Here is a 16,878-nt window from a genome sequence, read left to right on the forward strand (position 1 = left end):
AATGGCGCTGCCGACGATGGTGGCGGTGGCGATTGTGGCTACGGCAAGTGCAACGGCGATGGGGGCCAGGCGAAGGTACAGGCAAAGTCCCAGAACCAGAACCAGACCCCAAGCCATACGCCCTCGTCCTCGCCACAGTCTTCACCGCACAGCAGCATCCGGCTGAACACTCGCTTCACGCACCGCATTGAGCATTCTCCACCCAAGCCGGGCGGACAGGCCAGGGCACGAGCACTACCACCATCAGCCGCAAGCGGCCATGCCACCAGGCCCAAGTCAAAGTCATCAGCATCCCCAACACCGGCCCAGACGCCACACGAGCTGAACGGCAGCCTGGACAGCCAGACAGGCGGCGAAGGATTTGCCGCCTTCGTTGACAATCTGCCCTCGGAGTCGGTCATCTCGGATGAGTCCACGCCCAAGGACATGCACAACAATACGGCCGCTCAGCACGCTCAGCTTCAGTCGCAGCTGGACAACACAGACGATGATGAGGACACGGTGAGTGGGGATATCTAAATATTGTATATAAGCTCCTTCGTACAGGTCCCTTTCATTCCTTGAGCGACTTCCTGCACGGGGGAACTTCCTGCGGTATTAGCCCCTATTTTTATGTGTCTTTCCATTTAATACTTGGGTCGGGGGATGCTAGTTCTTTCGATGTTCCATCTTTGTGGGGTAATTTAAGCTCTGGCCTGCAATCGATTATTGATCGATAGTTATCGATGGTACCGATTACAGTATCAGCAATGAACAACGAACAATCCGGGAACTAATTGAGTTTCGGTGTTTTTTTGTTCTATGAATAAATAGCTTTGATTTGTTTATTTCCTGCCACACAGGATGAAGGATACGCACGCACACGCAGATACACACTCGCACTCACACAGACATAAATAATTAATCATCAAATCACTGGACACACTCCGACTCAGACAGACAGGCACTCCTCATCCTGGTGAAGGCGCAGAGACGCAGAGATTATCCAATGGCCTGGGCCACCGTCTCGGCCACGGTCCAGCCCTCGAGGGCCGTGTCCTTGATGAACTTGGGGGGCAGCACAAAGCCGTAGGCACCGCGATCTCGCAGCTCCACGGTATACACGTACTTGACGCCGAGGGACGCCCGACTCCAATCGTCGGAGCCGCCGCCGGCAATGCCCAGCACCTCGTGGGTGACCGCTGCCTGATAGGTGCTGCCGGTTTTCTGGGAAATGCGCTGGACGGCCGTATTGCCGACACGCTGCAGCACGCTGGCATCCTTCACCTTGACGGCCTTGTATGCCCACGGATAGACGATCATCTGGCCGTAGCTGTGGTAGGTTAGATACGCCTCCAGGTTGTACTTGCGCTTGGCGAGGAACTCGCTCACGACCTTCGTCTCCGCCTCCGAGGCGGGTGACGCGCCGCGGAACGTGTCACTGCAGGGATTCGTCGAGGAGCCGTAGCCCGCCCATCCAATGTCAAAGTTACGATTAAGGTCAACACCCACGCAGTTGGAGCGCCGCGATGGCGATCGATTCTTGCGCCACAGGCGGTTCGTGGTGCGGGTGTACTCGTAGCCATCGGGATTCATCACGGGCATGATGTACCAAGTGAGGCCGCGAATGTGAGCTGGCTGGTTCTCCCAGTTGGACATCAGCTGGTACAGGATGAAGGTCACCGTCGCCGGGCTGATCCACTCGCGGGCATGGATGCCACCGTCTATCCAGATTTTCTTGTACTCGCGTGGATTCTCTGAGATTCTGAAGCACACAAAAGTGAAGCATACTTTTAGGCATATTGTTGGGGAAAAAGGCAGACCCCCCAAAAGGGGTGGGGTGGGAGGTGCACCTACCTTAGGACCTTCAGGTCGCGACCTTCAGCCGTCTGGCCAATCGTGTACAGGCGGACAATGTTGGGGAACTTGCTGCGGATCTCCCTCATGAAGGCATAGATGGTCTCCAGGTCGTGGTAGTCCTTCCAGTGCATGCTGCTCCTCGTTGCCTTTTCTGTGCGGTTCAAGGAATCAAATAAGACATCGTCCTTCTTCCTCCCCCCCATTCTCTTCCCATGAACTTACTTGTTCTCTTGCCAGCGTCCGCTGTGGTGGCATTGATGCCATCCATGTGCTCCTCGTCGATCAGTGCCTGGACATTATCGGACAGCACTTGGGCATCCAGGCGCTGAGCATTGAGAAAGGTGCGCGCCGCCATCAGCTGCTCCTTGCCGATGGATATGTCCAAAAACTTTGAGTTCTCCTTCCATATGTTGCCACCGAACTTCTGCTCGAGCACCTGGCCCACGGGCACTTGCCGCTGCATCGCCTCCGAAATGTTGTGGATCCTCCACAGCTGCGTCTCGTCATATCTCTGGGGTATCTCGTTCACGTCCAGCGCCAACTCCATCGCCATCGCTTCGGTTTTGTCCATCATCTCAGCATCTGTCTGGGCTGATGATACTGCTACTGCTGCGGTTGCTATCAGCAGCAGCAGCGGCAGTAGTGGGGCTGACGCGGGACTTGGCAGCGACATGGTTTCGCTGGTTATCAGTCGTAATAGCTGGGAAAACAAACAGAGTGTTATCAGTTCGACTCTCGGTCTGGGACTGCGATGGAGATGCGATGAGATGCCAGTCCTAAGTAATTGCCTTCCCATTTAGCTATGTGGCAGTGATGCCCATTTAATTGAAGTTCTGGCTACAGTGCTGCCCATTTGACTGAAAGTATCTCTCCAGTGCTGCCCATCCAGAGACTGGATCTATCATCCCAATAAAAAAGTGCTGCACAAAGCGCTTACCTGGCTAACCTTTACGAGTATATTCTTACCAAGCGATCACTCTTGAAGCTAAACCCGAAACTACTTGCTATATAGTAGGTCTGCTATCACTGGAAAATCTTCTACACGTTTAAACACTCAAAAGTAACGCTCTGCAGTCGAGTTTACTTGACTGCCTTGATTGAAACTTGGCCTGTTTAGAGGGAAATTCGAATTAGGTAGCGAAACTCTGGCGATAATCGCAATTTTAATGGAACCAATCCGAATGAGGGCTCTGCAACCAACTGCCAATCTAACTAACAGAATTGAAGCTTCTGGCTTAAATCGAGTGTGCAAAGGTCATCTAATTGCCGCACAAAAACTACAAAATATATTTCCGTTCCATTGTTAATGGCAACAGCTATCGTATATAAATATGAACAAACATGTAACCAATCGTGTGTGTGTTTTTTTTTTTTTCGTTTGTTCAAGTAATTATAGATAGTGGATCATTTTGTGGCCCATTTTCAATAATGCAATTACGAATAGTTAATACTGAGGATTACTGGAGCTTGAAGATCTTTCTGCCGGACACAGTCATAGTACCCCACACTGTCCTCAATGTCTGTCTGTCCCGTCCCAAGTTCATTGCCGAAATTTGAATTTTTTATTTACTGATTCCACTGACGTTCGATCGTTGTTCGATCGAACCACTGTGGCCTGAGCCTGAGCTTTGGCTTGTGGATTGGTGATTCGTATTCGTAATGGTTCTATTCCTCTTTGAATGTGATTGGAATGCACGATACCCCCCCCCACCCCCACAAGCTATTGAATGGGCTAATGGAATGGAATGGCGCATTAGCTGGAGAGCGCGCAGCACAGTTAGTGATCGGGAGACCCTGATCTAAATCCAGGTATGGAAAACTATCAGTAAACGATCTCAAAACCTCTTTTTTTTTCACGTGACTGTGCTAATTTCCCAGTCCCGTATATGGGTTTATTTTTATTTTTATGTGTGTTTTTTTTTTGTACAGATGCGTATTTGTTTATCTGTTGTGTTTATTTTCTTTTATTGCCTTTATTGCCATGCAGAAAGTGGCACTTCGGAGCACGGGGTCTCCGAGAACAGGTTCTCTCGAGCAAACCCAAAACCAAATCGGTTTCGGAGTCGGCGTCGGACGAACGTGGATGTGTTTGTAATTACCTAGACCTTCGTTTCAACACAGAGCTGTAAACTTTATGCTGCCCCAGACCCAAAACTCTTGACCTGGTCCTGCACTTTCCTCGAGCGGCCAACAAAAGCAAAAGCCCAAAAATTGAAACTCGTTTCGGGAGGTAAACCTGTTTTTTGGTGTATCGGATCCCCGTTCCCATTCCCACTTTCCACTTCCACTCCCGTTCCCGTTATATGCAAATGAGCTTCCTCATTCGATTACACTTCCTATCTCTGGCAGCTCCCGCCGCCCTGCCGCCCAATCGTCCGTCCATTACCCATAAGCATAAGCGAATTTCATTTCATTTGATTTGTAGCTTACTCTTTGTGGTGGTTGCTCTTGCCGGCTGGACTCTCTGGGAGAGAGAGCGAAAGAGAGTGCGCTTTGCGTGCGTACTGTAACTGGCGTGCCGTGCCTACTTTTGTGCGTGCTGCCGTGCGTGCGCTTGCGTATTCGAAGAGAGCGCTGTGTGTAACGGGATGACAGGCTGACACCAGACTAAATGCTGCGTTTGTATGCGCTTCAATTTTTATATTGCCGCTCTGCCAGAGATCAGTGCAGGGGGAAAACAAAACAAAACAAAAAACAACAACAACAAAAAACCAAAAAAAAAAAAAAAAATATAAAAAAAACGCCAAAACCCGTGAATTACAATAACAGCGAAAAACCGAAAAACACACACACACACAGGCAAACAAACAAACAAAAAAGAGCAAATCTGTTGTAAAAATTGCGCTGAACACGACAACCGATCTTGGAGCGATCGTCGCGTACTGAATGGGACGACAGTCGCAGCAGCACCAGCAGCAGCAACAGCAGCGGCTGCGCTTTACAGGCAGGTGAGCTCAGAAGCGCCAGCGTCAGCAGCAGCGTGGCAGCGAGAGAGTCACACACTTACGCATGGAGTGGAGCATCTATCCCTGTCTGGCCTGCACGCTGGAATGCTGGCCGAGCTGTTTCTGTGTGTGCGAAGAGAGAGAGAGAGATACCAAGTACAAGTACGAGTCAGAGTGCAGAGTGCCCACGCCCACGCTGCAGTACTTGTCTGCCTGGCTGCAGGGTTAAGTGCATTAACAGCCCGCGACATTGACATTTGGTGACGTCTTACACACACACACAGACAAAGCCACAGACTTGCATCGATGGCGGTGCTGCCAACTTGCCGAAGCGTTTGCCAAGATCTTCCCGGATCGATATGATTCAGAGACAAAGTCCAGTCATTAATCTCCGTGACTCTACCTCCACGATCCCAACGATCAGTGTTGTTGTTCAATGATTGCTAATGCCCTAAAGAATGTGAAGCTGTCCGCTGGACGGACAGGATGAGATGCATGAGGTCAGAATTACTGTGTGACGCTTATCGTTGAGGGTTTTTCCGCGGAATTAAGGAACTTCCCATCAGAGCTCCTATCTATTTCTCGTGCTTCCTCGTTTTCTCGCTCTTGATGTGTGGATTGAGCAGCGAACTTTTACGGTTTACATTAACATTTCAAACAAACACACACACACAGAGAGAAAATTTAAGTGCGTTGCTGTAAATTTGATTTAATTTATTTACCTCTGAGAATCGCTGAACGCATCGCAGTTTACATACCCGGCACTCGTCGATGTACAAAGGGTATATTAGATCCGCACTTTGACCTTAACTGATAACTTAACAGTAAAGCTATTCACTATCGGAATCCTTAGAGCTTAAACTCTGCAACCATATTTACCCTTCGGGTACAGGGTATTTCATTGTCGAGGCGGCTCTCCACTTTTCCGTTCTTTGAGCGCGGCTCAATTGTCGCGCACACACTACTGCAGCACTGCACGTGTGTGTGTGTGTGCTGTATGACTGGGCAATTTTTGACCCACTTGGCGAGATTTTACTTTCTTTCGCCTTTTAATGTGAATGCTGCGGATGATCAGGCAGGCTGGTGGCTGCTGCCTGCTGGCACCTTCTCCATGGCCACCAACAACACCACCATTCTCCCCTCCCCACCCCTCTGCCACTACTCCCCCTATTTTTGGAGTCTTTCGCCCTGGGGCCATTGTTGTTACATATTTTATTTATTTATTTTTGTGGCCAGATTTTCACTTTTAACCCTTTTTTTTCGAGAGAGGCCAGCACCGCCACAATGGTAGTGCAGCATTTCTTTTGTGATCGCTGCTGATCGCTGTCCAGTCTGTACAATCTGTACCCCCTATGACAGACACGAGCATAGCATCAGTGGCGGCTTATTTCCCTAAATTCTTTTGTGCTTGGGACTTTCTTCTACTTTTGATTCTTCACTGATTGTCAGTACAGTGTTTAAAGTGCTATGAATGAAATATTCTCGCCACTGCCACTGCCACTTCCTCCACTTCTTCATCTACTCAAGCTGTGTTTCTCGTTTCTCGTGTGAATAACTTTCTTTGGTGGGTCTGTCTTCGGAGCTTTGCCTTGCTTGCCTGCCTGCCGGCCGATCGATCGTTTGCCTGCCTGCCTGCCTGCCTGCCTGGCGGTGCCTTTCGCTACCGCTACCGCGCACCGATACCCATAATTTCTATATACAAAATCAAATATGCAACAAAATAATGAAAACAAAACGCCATCTAAAGTTGAGCTTACTGGTTTTCTATAACGCGATTGAAAGTGAAAGTTTCTCTCCATTTCTCTGTCCGTCTCTCACTCCTTGTGTCTGTCTACCCAACCACCTCTCTCTCTCTCACTCACTCTCACTCTCGCTCTCACTCTGTCCAGCTCTTTCGCTCTTTGATAGCTTTCTATTTGTGTGTTTGCTGAACATTCTTTTTCGCCAATTGGCTCGTTTACATAACGCTAACGCTCAACGTTAATGGGGGGGTGGGGGGCGCTTGAATATGCGCGATTGCGAAATCTTAATCTTAAGACCCTCTGCCATAGATCACGTGGGCCATGGCCCGAGACCCAATGCACGGCACAGCTTTCCATGCCAGCAACTGGACGGGCCAGCGGGCCCCCCTCGAGAACATCTTCGAATCGTTGCCCGTTTTAGCAAAGTTACTACAAACTGTTCTACATATGTATGTATGTATTTATGGCTAAAGCTTTGATTTGCACGATCCGCCCCAAAGTAGGCAACGGGTTTCTCTTTCCATTTTTTTGCCTTGCCTAAATTTATTGCTGTTGATTTCGGTTAGGCTTAGAAATCGTTACTGAAAGTTACTTCATTTGCCTATCTAATCTAATATGTATCTAATATTCACTCTATTCCTCTTTGATGCTTTCTATACGGGGAAGAGGAAGAGCAGGAAACAGTGCAAAACCTTTTCTGCTCCTGCTCGGCTCTCAGTAGAACACTTGGGCTCTCGCCCTTCATAGCTGACATATCAGAAATATCCACAATCTGTTCCAGAAACGTGGCAAATTTTAGGAGCGCTTTAGCTGCTGAGATCGCGTCTCACCTGGCAGTGATAAGGCCTGCGTGTGTGAGCCTGACAGCGCCCTAACCTAACCTAATGAATAAATAAATATTAAAAGTGAATTAAAAACACACATAGCCATATCATTTTGTACCGTTCTTATATATTTTATGATTGAAACTTAACATAATTTAACCAATTATTTTACTTCGATGTGAAAATCAACAAAAGTTAATTTTTTTTCGGCATATTTTTAAATTATTCATTTTTTTCCTTTATTATTAGCTCCGAAAAGAGAGATCATTCATGATAGAAGTTCCTTTCGCGAAGAACTTACAAATTCAAATAAAAAAAAAAAATGCACAGAAAAATGGCAAAATCACGGCTAACGGTATATTTTTTGTTACTTTCATCAACCCAATAAATTGTTGACCCTCCGTTTTGCTGTATTTTTTCGTGCCAATTTGCTTAACATTAAATTGAAAGCTATAAAAAAAGAGTATAAATAATTTTGTTGGGTAACATTTTTAATGCACAAAATCCATGGAAATATACATAAATAAATACTACCACTAAGCAGCACTAAGCTGAATGGCTGCCCAATTGGTCCAATGGCAATAGTTCAGTGGGTCAGTGAAAGGAGCCTTTTGGCATTGGCTACAAGGCTCAGCCTCAGCATATGGGCTTCCTAGACAGAGTATATCTGATCTACCATTGCTATCAATAAGTTGTTAAGATGCGAGCATGAATCGTTATAGCAGGCATCGGCGCGTCCCTATCTATTGTGCATAGGAAAAGGCGCTGTATTACACGTGTATTACACAGTGGGTTTTCTGCCCGATAAAATGTTCCGTTCCGTTCCGTTGCCTGCTGCTTACGCACACAAAGGCACTGAAAAACATGTGATTGTGTGCGTGCCGACCACTGCTTTATGGCGATGATCGACACTTGAATCCCTATCCCTGCATTTATTATCCACATAAATGTCACCAATGGAATGCAGTTTTGAATTTAATTCATTTAAATTAATTAATTAAAAAAAAAGAAAAAAAGAGAATAAATTACTACAGTTACGGGGAGGAGGAAGAGACTTTGTGGGGCGCAGAGACTTTGCTGCTCACTGCAGCTGCTGGGCGATGGTGCGCAGAAAGTCGTAGACCTCCTCGCCGGACTCCACAATGTAGTGGGGCGGCATAAGGTAGCCGTAGCGACCCTGATCCTTGAGGAACACATTGTACACGAACTGCGGCTCGATGCGATCCTGCACCCAGTCGGCGGAGTTGCCCGGACGTGCCAGCTTCTGGCGGTAGCTGGTGCCCGCAGAGTACTCGGCCTGGTTGAGGCGCCGCAAATTGAGCACCGCCTGGCGGGCCGTCTCCCTCAGCTGTCGCTGATTCTCCGTCACGTAGTCGGCATCGCCCCACGGATAGGTAACGGTCTGGCCATAGCCACCCAGGGAGACATAGCCGCCCAGATAGTCGCGCATTCCCAGCAGAAAATTGCGCAAAGCCCGCGTCTCGGGCTCGGAGAAGCGCGCGGCGCCTTTGTACAGATTCTTGCAGGGATTACCCGTGGATCCCGCCGCACCCCAGCCGTACTCGAAGTTGCGATCCAAATTGACGCCATAGCAGCCGCTGTCGCTGTCATAGCCGCGATTCTTTGTCCACAGGCGATCCGTCTGGCGGGAGTACTGGTAGCCATCGGGATTGGCCAGCGGCAGGAAGTACCAGTCGATGCGGCGCATCATCTTCTCCAGCTTGCCCTCCGTCCATAGGTGCGTCAGCTTCGATATGGCATAGGTGAGGGCAGCGGGACTGAGCCAGTCGCGGGCCTGCAGTCCCGCATCCACAAAGATGGCCCAGTTCTGTGGCTTGCCATTCGATACCCTAAGAAGGGGAAAGGGTCAGACCAAATGAGAGACGATTCCCATGCCATTGTCCATTGGGGTACGCACCTGATTACCTCCAGTGGTCGCTTGTTGCGTGTGACACCGATCTGAACGATCTCCACCAGCTCCGAGTGGGCGTCGAGCTGCGTTTGAAGGAACTGCTGGATGTCGCCGTGGTCGTGATACCGCCGCCAGGTCAACAGCATACCCTCACGCTCCAGCCAGGGCCGCGACTGATTCTGCTGGCCCTCGTCGTTGAGACCCTCAAGCGATGCCACCTCTGCGTATGTCTCGTCAATGGCCGTCTCCATGTCGTCGATCATCACGTTGTAGCTGAAGCTCACCTGCTGCATGAACTGGCGGGCAGCGGCCACGTTCTTCTGCTCGATGACAATGTCAATGCCGTCCTGGTTGATGTTCCACACCTCGCTGCCTGCAAACAGAACAGACAGAACAGAACAGAACAGAATAGACACTTGAATTCGGCTGTGGGTCAGTGGATGGGTGGGCTCTAAGCTACCAAAGTGCCGCCAGAAGGCTCTGAGCTGCGGCTGGCTCAGTCGCGTCTCGTGCAGCTTCCACAGCTGATGGCCGTAGTAGCGCTGCACCGTCGAGCTGTTCCTGTAGCGTCGATTTATCTGATAGGAGGAGCTCGGCGACACGAAATCGAATCGTCGCAGATCCATCGGCGACAGCCACTGCAGACTCTCGAAGGTGGTGGCATACAGATCGCTGCCATTGAGCGACCACAGGGCCAGCGGCAGTTCGGACAGGCCCGAGAGCTCCGGCAGGGCGACACTGCGCCAGAGCAGCAGCTGGCCAAGGCTGTTGGGGATCATCAGCAAAGCAGTCAGCAATACAGTCAACAGCAGCAGCAGCAGCATCGCGCTTCAAGCCACGCTCCACGGCCGAAATCAGAACTGAAACTGAGCCGCGCTCCCCCCATCGAAAGAGGGTCGCGTTCTGGGGTCGCGGTTAACGGTTCTTCTTTCCGAATTCTCGGTCCATTCTCATGGATTTATGCTAAATTTATGCGTGACCTGACCTGCCCTGCCCTGGCCTGGCCAACCCCTCCACTCCCCTCCCCTTCCATTTCCCCTGATTTATCGATTATTCTTTTTGTTGAATTGAATTTCTGCCGCTGGCCGCTTGACAATTTTCTCTTCTCTTCGCTTCTCTTCGCTTCGCTTCGATGAGGGAATCGCTTTATAATTGGACGCGCCCTGGGAGGAGCAAGTGGAGCTCGACCTTTTTTGTTGTGCTGTTCACTCACCAAACTTCTCCACCACCTCGTTGAACTCCGCATCCGGGGAACCAGATTGCTGCTGCTCCTCCTCCTCTTCCACGCTGCCCTCGACACGGGTGACATTGAAGTTGAGCTTCCAGAGCTGCCAGCCGCGGTAGGTCACATGATTGGCATCCAGCTCGCTGCGCAGCTCCGAACGACGGCCGCCCGGCCGGGCCGGATCAGTGGCCGCAGCCTCCAGGGGTCGCAGATAGTGCAGCAGTTGACCCACGCCCCCTCCGAAGAAGGGCAGGCGGAGCCGCAGTCGATTGTCGGTGCGCGCGAGTGTCGTACGCCTGGGCCGGGCTCAGTTCGCACAGCAGAAGGCACGCCCCTGCCAGTGCCACTGCCACGAATGCCCATGGATGTGGGTAGATGAGCTGCATGATTCTTCGCTTTCTCTCTCTCTCGCTCGCTTCTCTGTGCTGGAGCAAATCTGGAATGTCTGTGCGTTCGATTTGGCTGTTGATTTGGCTTTAATGTGTTCGATTTGTTTGGCGTTCGTCAGCCTCCCGTCCAGATTCCAGACTAACGGGGCTTCTCTACGTTCTCAATTCTCCATTCTCTGCTTCTCCATTCTTTGCCTCTCCCCGTTTCCAATTAAGGCCATGCCGTGCGCCATCGCATTTGCATAGAACGATCCATCGAATTGGGCTGCTCCATGTATTTATGCTTCTGTTTAAAGCTGAACTTTTACTTTGGGCTGTGGGCTGTGCTAATATATGCCACGTCTGTTATACTCGTGTGCTACAGCTAGCGAGTGGCGGGTCCAGCAGTTGTGAGTATTTGGATATGGTAAAAATTATTGTGATATGGCTGTCATCCATGCGATTTGATTTTGTGATGTGATTGTCTCGCTATTATATGGCTATCTTGTAGACAAACGAAATTCTCGCTCATTCAATTCGTGCCTCTTCGTTTAAATGTTGTGCCAACGAGCCTTATCTTACGTAAGCGCGCTCATTCACACAAAAACTCGTGTCTTTCTATTATTGTTTTGTGTCATTCTTGCATGTATGTATAGGCATATGGCACATACATATGTACATACTGTTCTACTGGCTAAGCAAAGCTTGGCAAAGCGTTGAGCTGCTATATTTTGTTGTGGGTTGTAAGGGGAGGAGGCTGAAACATGTTACTGAGCCATATAAATATTAGACAAAATTACATTTATGTATTTGTGGCTGTTATATAAGAGGTAGGGCTTCAACTTTGGTTTCCAGACTCATGTAAACCAGCAACTGTATTGAAATTGACGCTCGCACAACGGAACGGGCTGCCACTAAAGTTGTTAAAGAAATCACCGAAACTTTTTTTTTTCATTTCTTTTTTTTTTTAATAAACATTTTCTAGTTAATTTTGATGAGCTTTTTTTGTTGTTGTTGAGGGCTGCCACTAAAGTTGTCAAAGAAATCACCGACACATATTTTTTTTTTTATTTTTTTTTTTTTAAATAAACATTTCTTAGTCAATTTCGACTGAGTTTTGTTGTTGTTGTTGAGGGCTGCCACCAAATATTAGACAAAATTGTCAAAGAAATCACCGACACATATTTTTTTTTTCATTTCTTTTTTTTTTTAATAAACATTTCTCAGTCTATTTCGATGAGTTTTGTTGTTGTTGTGTGTGTGTTTTGTGTTTTTGTTGTTCAATTTGTCTAGTTACAAGTACAATAAATTATTAAATAAATAAATAGTTTTCATATAAATAGCGCAAAAAAAAAAAAATAAACCCATCCTTGGGCAGATAAAAACAAAAAACAAAAACAAAAAAAAATTTTGCATTTAACTAGGTCCCAGGCACACTTGTTGCCTGCATTCTAGTGGCGGCGTCGACTGCTGCCTCTGCCGCTGCTGCTGTTCCTGGCCACCGCCTTGCCACGCCCCTGGGCTATGGCGCGGGCGACGGTGTCGGCGAAGGTGTAGCCATCCTTGCCATTGTACTGAATGAAGCGGGCGGGCAGGACGAAAGCCATAGCGTCCAGTGTCACCCATCTCGATGGTGTATGCATACTTGATGCCGGCAATGCCCTTGGCCCAGTCATCGGAGCCACCGGCGGCCGGATAGAGTGTGGTGGCCGAAGAGCCCACCGTATACTTGACGCCCGTCGACTTGGTTATGCTCTACGTGGCAGAGAGAGAGATCAGGAAGTGTATGTGTTAGGTTGGCTACAAAAATTCATTGAGACATAGAGATTTGTGAATCACTTACCGTGCCTGCCTGGCGCGCCACACGATCCAGATCGGCTCGATCCTGGGTGAGCTGGTAGTCGTAGCCCCACGGATAGAGGATATACTGGCCGTAGCTGTGGAAGGAGAGGTAGGCCTGGAAGGTTTCGCGCGGAAAGCCGCTGATGAACTTTGAAATGTAGAAGGTCTCCGGCTCGGAGAAGGCCTTGCTGCCGCGATACGTCTGCGAGCAGGGACTGGCCGAGGTGCCCTTGCCGCCCCACTTGTAGCCAAAATTGCGATTGAGATCGACGCCGGGACACTGCCGGCCATGGGCGCGCATATTCTTGCGCCACAGCCGATCGGTGGTGTGGGAGTACTCGTAGCCATCGGGATTCGCCACCGGATGGATGTACCAGTTGATGCTGCGCATATGCTCGGGCAGATCCTCCCAGCCCTCCGCCAGCTGGTTGGCAATGAACGTCACTGTGGCGGGACTGATCCACTCCCTGGCATGCATGCCACCATCGATCCAAACGCCCGGATTGCGTGCATTTCCATTGGAGATTCTATTGCGGCATGGATGGTCAGTATGTGGTGCATGGTGCATGGTGCATGGTGGTGCCTCCGATTTGAGTGGCAAAACTTACTTGAGTATCTTGAGGGGTCGCTTCTCCACGGAGTAGCCGATGATCTCGGTGGAGCAGATGTCCGGATAGGTCTTTGCCATGTAGTCAATGAAGCCGTGTATGTCCTCCAGGCGATGGTAGGCCTGCCACGTCAAGCGGTGTCCTGTGTGGGGTGGGGTGGGAGTGGGAGTGGGAGAGAGCAACTTAGCAACTTGGTTCGTTCAACTTGTAACAAACCCCCCAACCCCCCCAGGCCTGAGTCCCTGAGCAACCCCCTCGGTCTTAGCCGATCCTGACCTTTCGACTTGTTCTTTCCGCTTCTTGTCTGAAGACAAGAACAGCCTGGCCGTCGGTATCGATTAAACAACTGTAGCAACTCCACTTCCTGCTTGCTTGCTTGCTTCTTCTTCTTCTGCTGCGGTGCGTGGCACGTGGCGGGGCCCATGGGCGGGTGGGTTTTCCTATGGCAAACCCTTTGCCGTAAGTCTCAATCCAGCTCGAGCCGGCGTCCTGCCACTTTTCGCTTGATGACTTTTCACACGCCCTGCCCCCCCCCCATTAAATGCTCGTTTGTGGCGACACCTAGTCCAACCCTGTCCCTGTGCCCTGTCTCAGTCCCCCAACCAACTGAACCACCTGTCTGTCAGCCCCCACACTCACCCTTGCGGTTCTGCAGCTCGGCTATCTTCTCCGCCGGTGGATTCTCCACCTCGATGACATGCTGCAGGTTGTCGATTAGCACGATCCGGGATAGATTGGCGGCACGGATATGACGCTCCGCGGCAGCCAAGACCTGCGGCTTCAGCAGATAGTCCACCTCCTGCTTCACCTCCTTCCACAGCTGGCCATCTAGATGGGAGGAGTGGAAACATTAGCGTGACATCCTTGGAGGAGGTGCGCCAGTGTGCATAACTTACCGTATTTGGATTGCAGCTCATCTGCCAGTCGCTTGTCCTTGTCCGTTTGGACGACAATGCGCCACACCTGGGCGCCATCGTAGCGTCGCAGATGGGCATTGAAGGGGCTTTCCTCCTCGGGCTGCTCCTCCGGTCTGGGCAGATCCGCCTGCGGCTGCTGCTGCTGGAGCAGGAACGAGGCATTCACATAGTTGAGCACACTGTCGGCCACCTGAAGGGGCAGCTGTGCCATCGTCTCCTTCGCCGGCTCCGACTGGGGCTTCGCTGGGGACTGTGGCAGCACTGTCGGTATAATGGTGGTCAGCATGGATGGCTCTGCGGTCAGCTCAGGTTGGGGGGTCTCCACCACAGCCACAGGCACAGCCACAGGCTCGGCTTCGACTGCCACTTCGACGGGCGTCTGTTCCTTTTCGGCTTCCGCTTCGAGGGATGCTGGCTGGACTTCCATTTCTGGCTCAGCCTCTGGCACTGGTTCTGGCTGTGATTCCATTTCGGGCTCCTGCTGGGCCACCACTGGCTCCACCTGGTTGTTACCTTCGGCATCGTTCTGGTCCTCCTCCCTGTCAGCCTCGATTGGGGATTGGGTTTCGTTCTCCGCCACAGGCTCTGGCTGTTGTTCTTCCTGCTCGATTGCTGCCTCGTCGGCTGCCTCCACTGCTGCCTGTGGCTGCTCAGTCTCGGCCTCAGCTGGCACAGCAACGTCTGAAGACTGGGGGGAAATCTCTTCTGGCTCATCAGCTAGAATCTGAATCTGTTGGGCTTCCTGCTCTGCTTCCTGCAACTCTTCAGGCTGGACTGCTGCTGCTGCTGCTCCCAGGGACAGCTCCTCGTTGATTGGTGCCGCTTCTGTGGCTGGGGACTGCTCCTCCTCGACCTCCTGAGCCACTGGCTCACTGGTCTCGGCCTCGGGCTCCTCTAGCTCTGCTGGTGATTCCTTGTGCTGCTCCTCCTGCTGCTGCTCCTGCTGCTGCTCTTGCTGCTCTTTCTGCTTCTCTGTCTGTTTGTCTTCTGTTGCTTCTGCAATCTCCTCGGGCACCAGGTGGTCCATGGCAGCGGTGAGGCCTTCTTCGATGCCCTTGACCATGCTGTCCATCAGGGATGCTTCTGTGGTGTCCACCTCATTCTCACTGGGTTTCTGCTCCTCTGGCACGGCTTGGGACTCCACGTGCGGCTCCACTTGGGGCACCACTTGGGGCTCGGATTCAGCTTGAGCTTGTTCAGGCTCAGAAATCTTTTCTTCCTGCTCTGGCTGTGGCTGTGGCTCTGCCTCTGACTCAGGCTCAGCTTCTGGCTGCGTTTCGGGATCCTCCTGTGGCTGCTGCTGTTCGGGCTGGGAATTTTCCGCCTCCTGCTGCTTCTGCTGCTGGTGTTCTGGCTCCTCCTCTGCTGGGGACGGAGGCTGCTTCTGGATCCGCAGACTGTTCGAGTTCCTTTTCCACTTCTTCAACGGCTTCGGCAATGATTTCAGCAGCACTCTCCGTGGCCGTACTGGGCTCATCCTCATCCTCCGCGCCTGCCGCTGGTTCATCATTGGAGGGCACGCCCTGCTCCTCCTGCACCTGCTCCTCTTCCTCCTCGAGTGGAGCTGCCGATGGAGCCGCCTCTGTGGCTGTTTCCACGGCCTGCTCGGCGTTCTCCAGCTGCGCCTCCTGGCTGCTGCCGAGCTTCTGGTTGCTGGCGACTGTTCCCTCCACCGAATGCTCCACCACATGCTCTTCGATCATCTCCGGCTGGCTGTGGATCTCGGCCTGGGTGTCGGGCACTGCTTCTGGCTCGCCTTCTGCTGCCGTTTCGGCCACGGTAATGTCGCTGGGCAGCTCCACGAGCTGCATGGCCGGCGTGTCGTCGCTCTCCAGCATGAGCATGTCCGAGCTGCCCGGCAGTTCGGCGTCCGCATCGGATTCGGCTGCGCTCTCAATTGTGTTGCGATCCGCTGCATCCAGCTGGCTGGCCACCGACTCCGGCACCAGCATGTACATGTCCGTATCGCCACCGGCGGTGGGTAGCGAGGCCAGCTTCATGTCATCCACCAACAGATTGTTCTGCTGCTGCAGCTGTTCCGATTGGACTGGGACTGAGGCTGGGGCTGGGGCTGGCAGCTCGTTACGTTCGAGGGCGAGGCGATCCAGCGACATGGCCGTCGTCTGCATGGCGACGCCCAGAAGGGTGCCAGCTATGGTGAGCAAGATAATGGGACTTGGACCGGGACCCGTCCTTAAAGCACTACGCGATCTCCCGTTGTACATCTTTGCGAGATCTGACACTAAACCGTAATGAGACATGTCCCATTCGTGGAGTGTCGCTTTTATACCAGCGCTGGGAAAGTATTGCCATTTCATTTTCGATATTTCTCTCAGCTGCCGCAGCCAGCGGCCAGCCAGCTGCTGCGTCGACAGCAGCAGCAGCAGCAGCAGCAGCAGCGGCGTTACTTACAGTGGGCTACCCGACAGAGCTGTTGTCCCATGTGCATGTGTGTGTGTGTGTGTGTTTGGAGCAATCGTGTTATGTATGTAAATGCGGCATTGGCCCCCGCTTCGCAGCGCACCGCACCGCACCGCACCGCAGCTTGTGCAGCTCTTCCTTGTGGAGAGTCTCACCGCCCCGCCCCTGCTTATCGGCTGCACGAATCTTCAGCCCCAAATTGTCTTGATCTTTTATGTAAATCTCCCCCCACCCC

General features: G+C 51.4%; 3 protein-coding genes across 5 annotated transcripts; all 3 read right to left on the minus strand.

The window, feature by feature from the left end:
• Positions 1 to 810: 810 nt before the first annotated feature.
• Positions 811 to 4,549, minus strand: LOC111075679 (carboxypeptidase B). Of its 3 annotated transcripts, none has more exons than XM_022369125.2 (4): positions 4,270 to 4,549; positions 2,062 to 2,539; positions 1,837 to 1,990; positions 811 to 1,744 (listed from the first exon to the last, which is right to left on the minus strand). In XM_022369125.2, exons 2-4 carry the CDS (start codon positions 2,510 to 2,512, stop codon positions 982 to 984), a joined length of 1,368 nt encoding a protein of 455 aa, XP_022224817.2. In that variant the 5' UTR covers positions 2,513 to 2,539; positions 4,270 to 4,549; the 3' UTR covers positions 811 to 981. The 3 variants fall into 3 exon arrangements, with proteins under 3 accessions (XP_022224817.2, XP_022224818.2, XP_022224819.2); XM_022369126.2 differs by lacking the exon at positions 4,270 to 4,549 and adding an exon at positions 2,806 to 2,936; XM_022369127.2 differs by lacking the exon at positions 4,270 to 4,549 and adding an exon at positions 2,786 to 2,936.
• Positions 4,550 to 8,402: 3,853 nt separating this feature from the next.
• Positions 8,403 to 11,451, minus strand: LOC111082053 (mast cell carboxypeptidase A). Its single transcript, XM_022378227.2, has 5 exons — positions 11,438 to 11,451; positions 10,476 to 10,783; positions 9,723 to 10,058; positions 9,269 to 9,635; positions 8,403 to 9,200 (listed from the first exon to the last, which is right to left on the minus strand). Exons 1-5 carry the CDS (start codon positions 11,449 to 11,451, stop codon positions 8,432 to 8,434), a joined length of 1,794 nt encoding a protein of 597 aa, XP_022233919.2. The 3' UTR covers positions 8,403 to 8,431.
• An 823-nt stretch (positions 11,452 to 12,274) lies between these two features.
• LOC111075676 (fibrous sheath CABYR-binding protein) lies at positions 12,275 to 16,368 on the minus strand. Its single transcript, XM_022369120.2, is given in 7 exon segments — positions 12,275 to 12,456; positions 12,458 to 12,610; positions 12,699 to 13,224; positions 13,306 to 13,447; positions 13,945 to 14,133; positions 14,202 to 15,585; positions 15,587 to 16,368. Coding segments are annotated over 7 exon segments (3,309 nt in total). The 5' UTR covers positions 16,352 to 16,368; the 3' UTR covers positions 12,275 to 12,306.
• Positions 16,369 to 16,878: the final 510 nt, after the last annotated feature.

This window comes from Drosophila obscura, unplaced genomic scaffold (genome assembly GCF_018151105.1).
Source record: "Drosophila obscura isolate BZ-5 IFL unplaced genomic scaffold, ASM1815110v1 contig_201, whole genome shotgun sequence".
Classification (NCBI taxonomy): Eukaryota; Metazoa; Arthropoda; class Insecta; order Diptera; family Drosophilidae; genus Drosophila; species Drosophila obscura.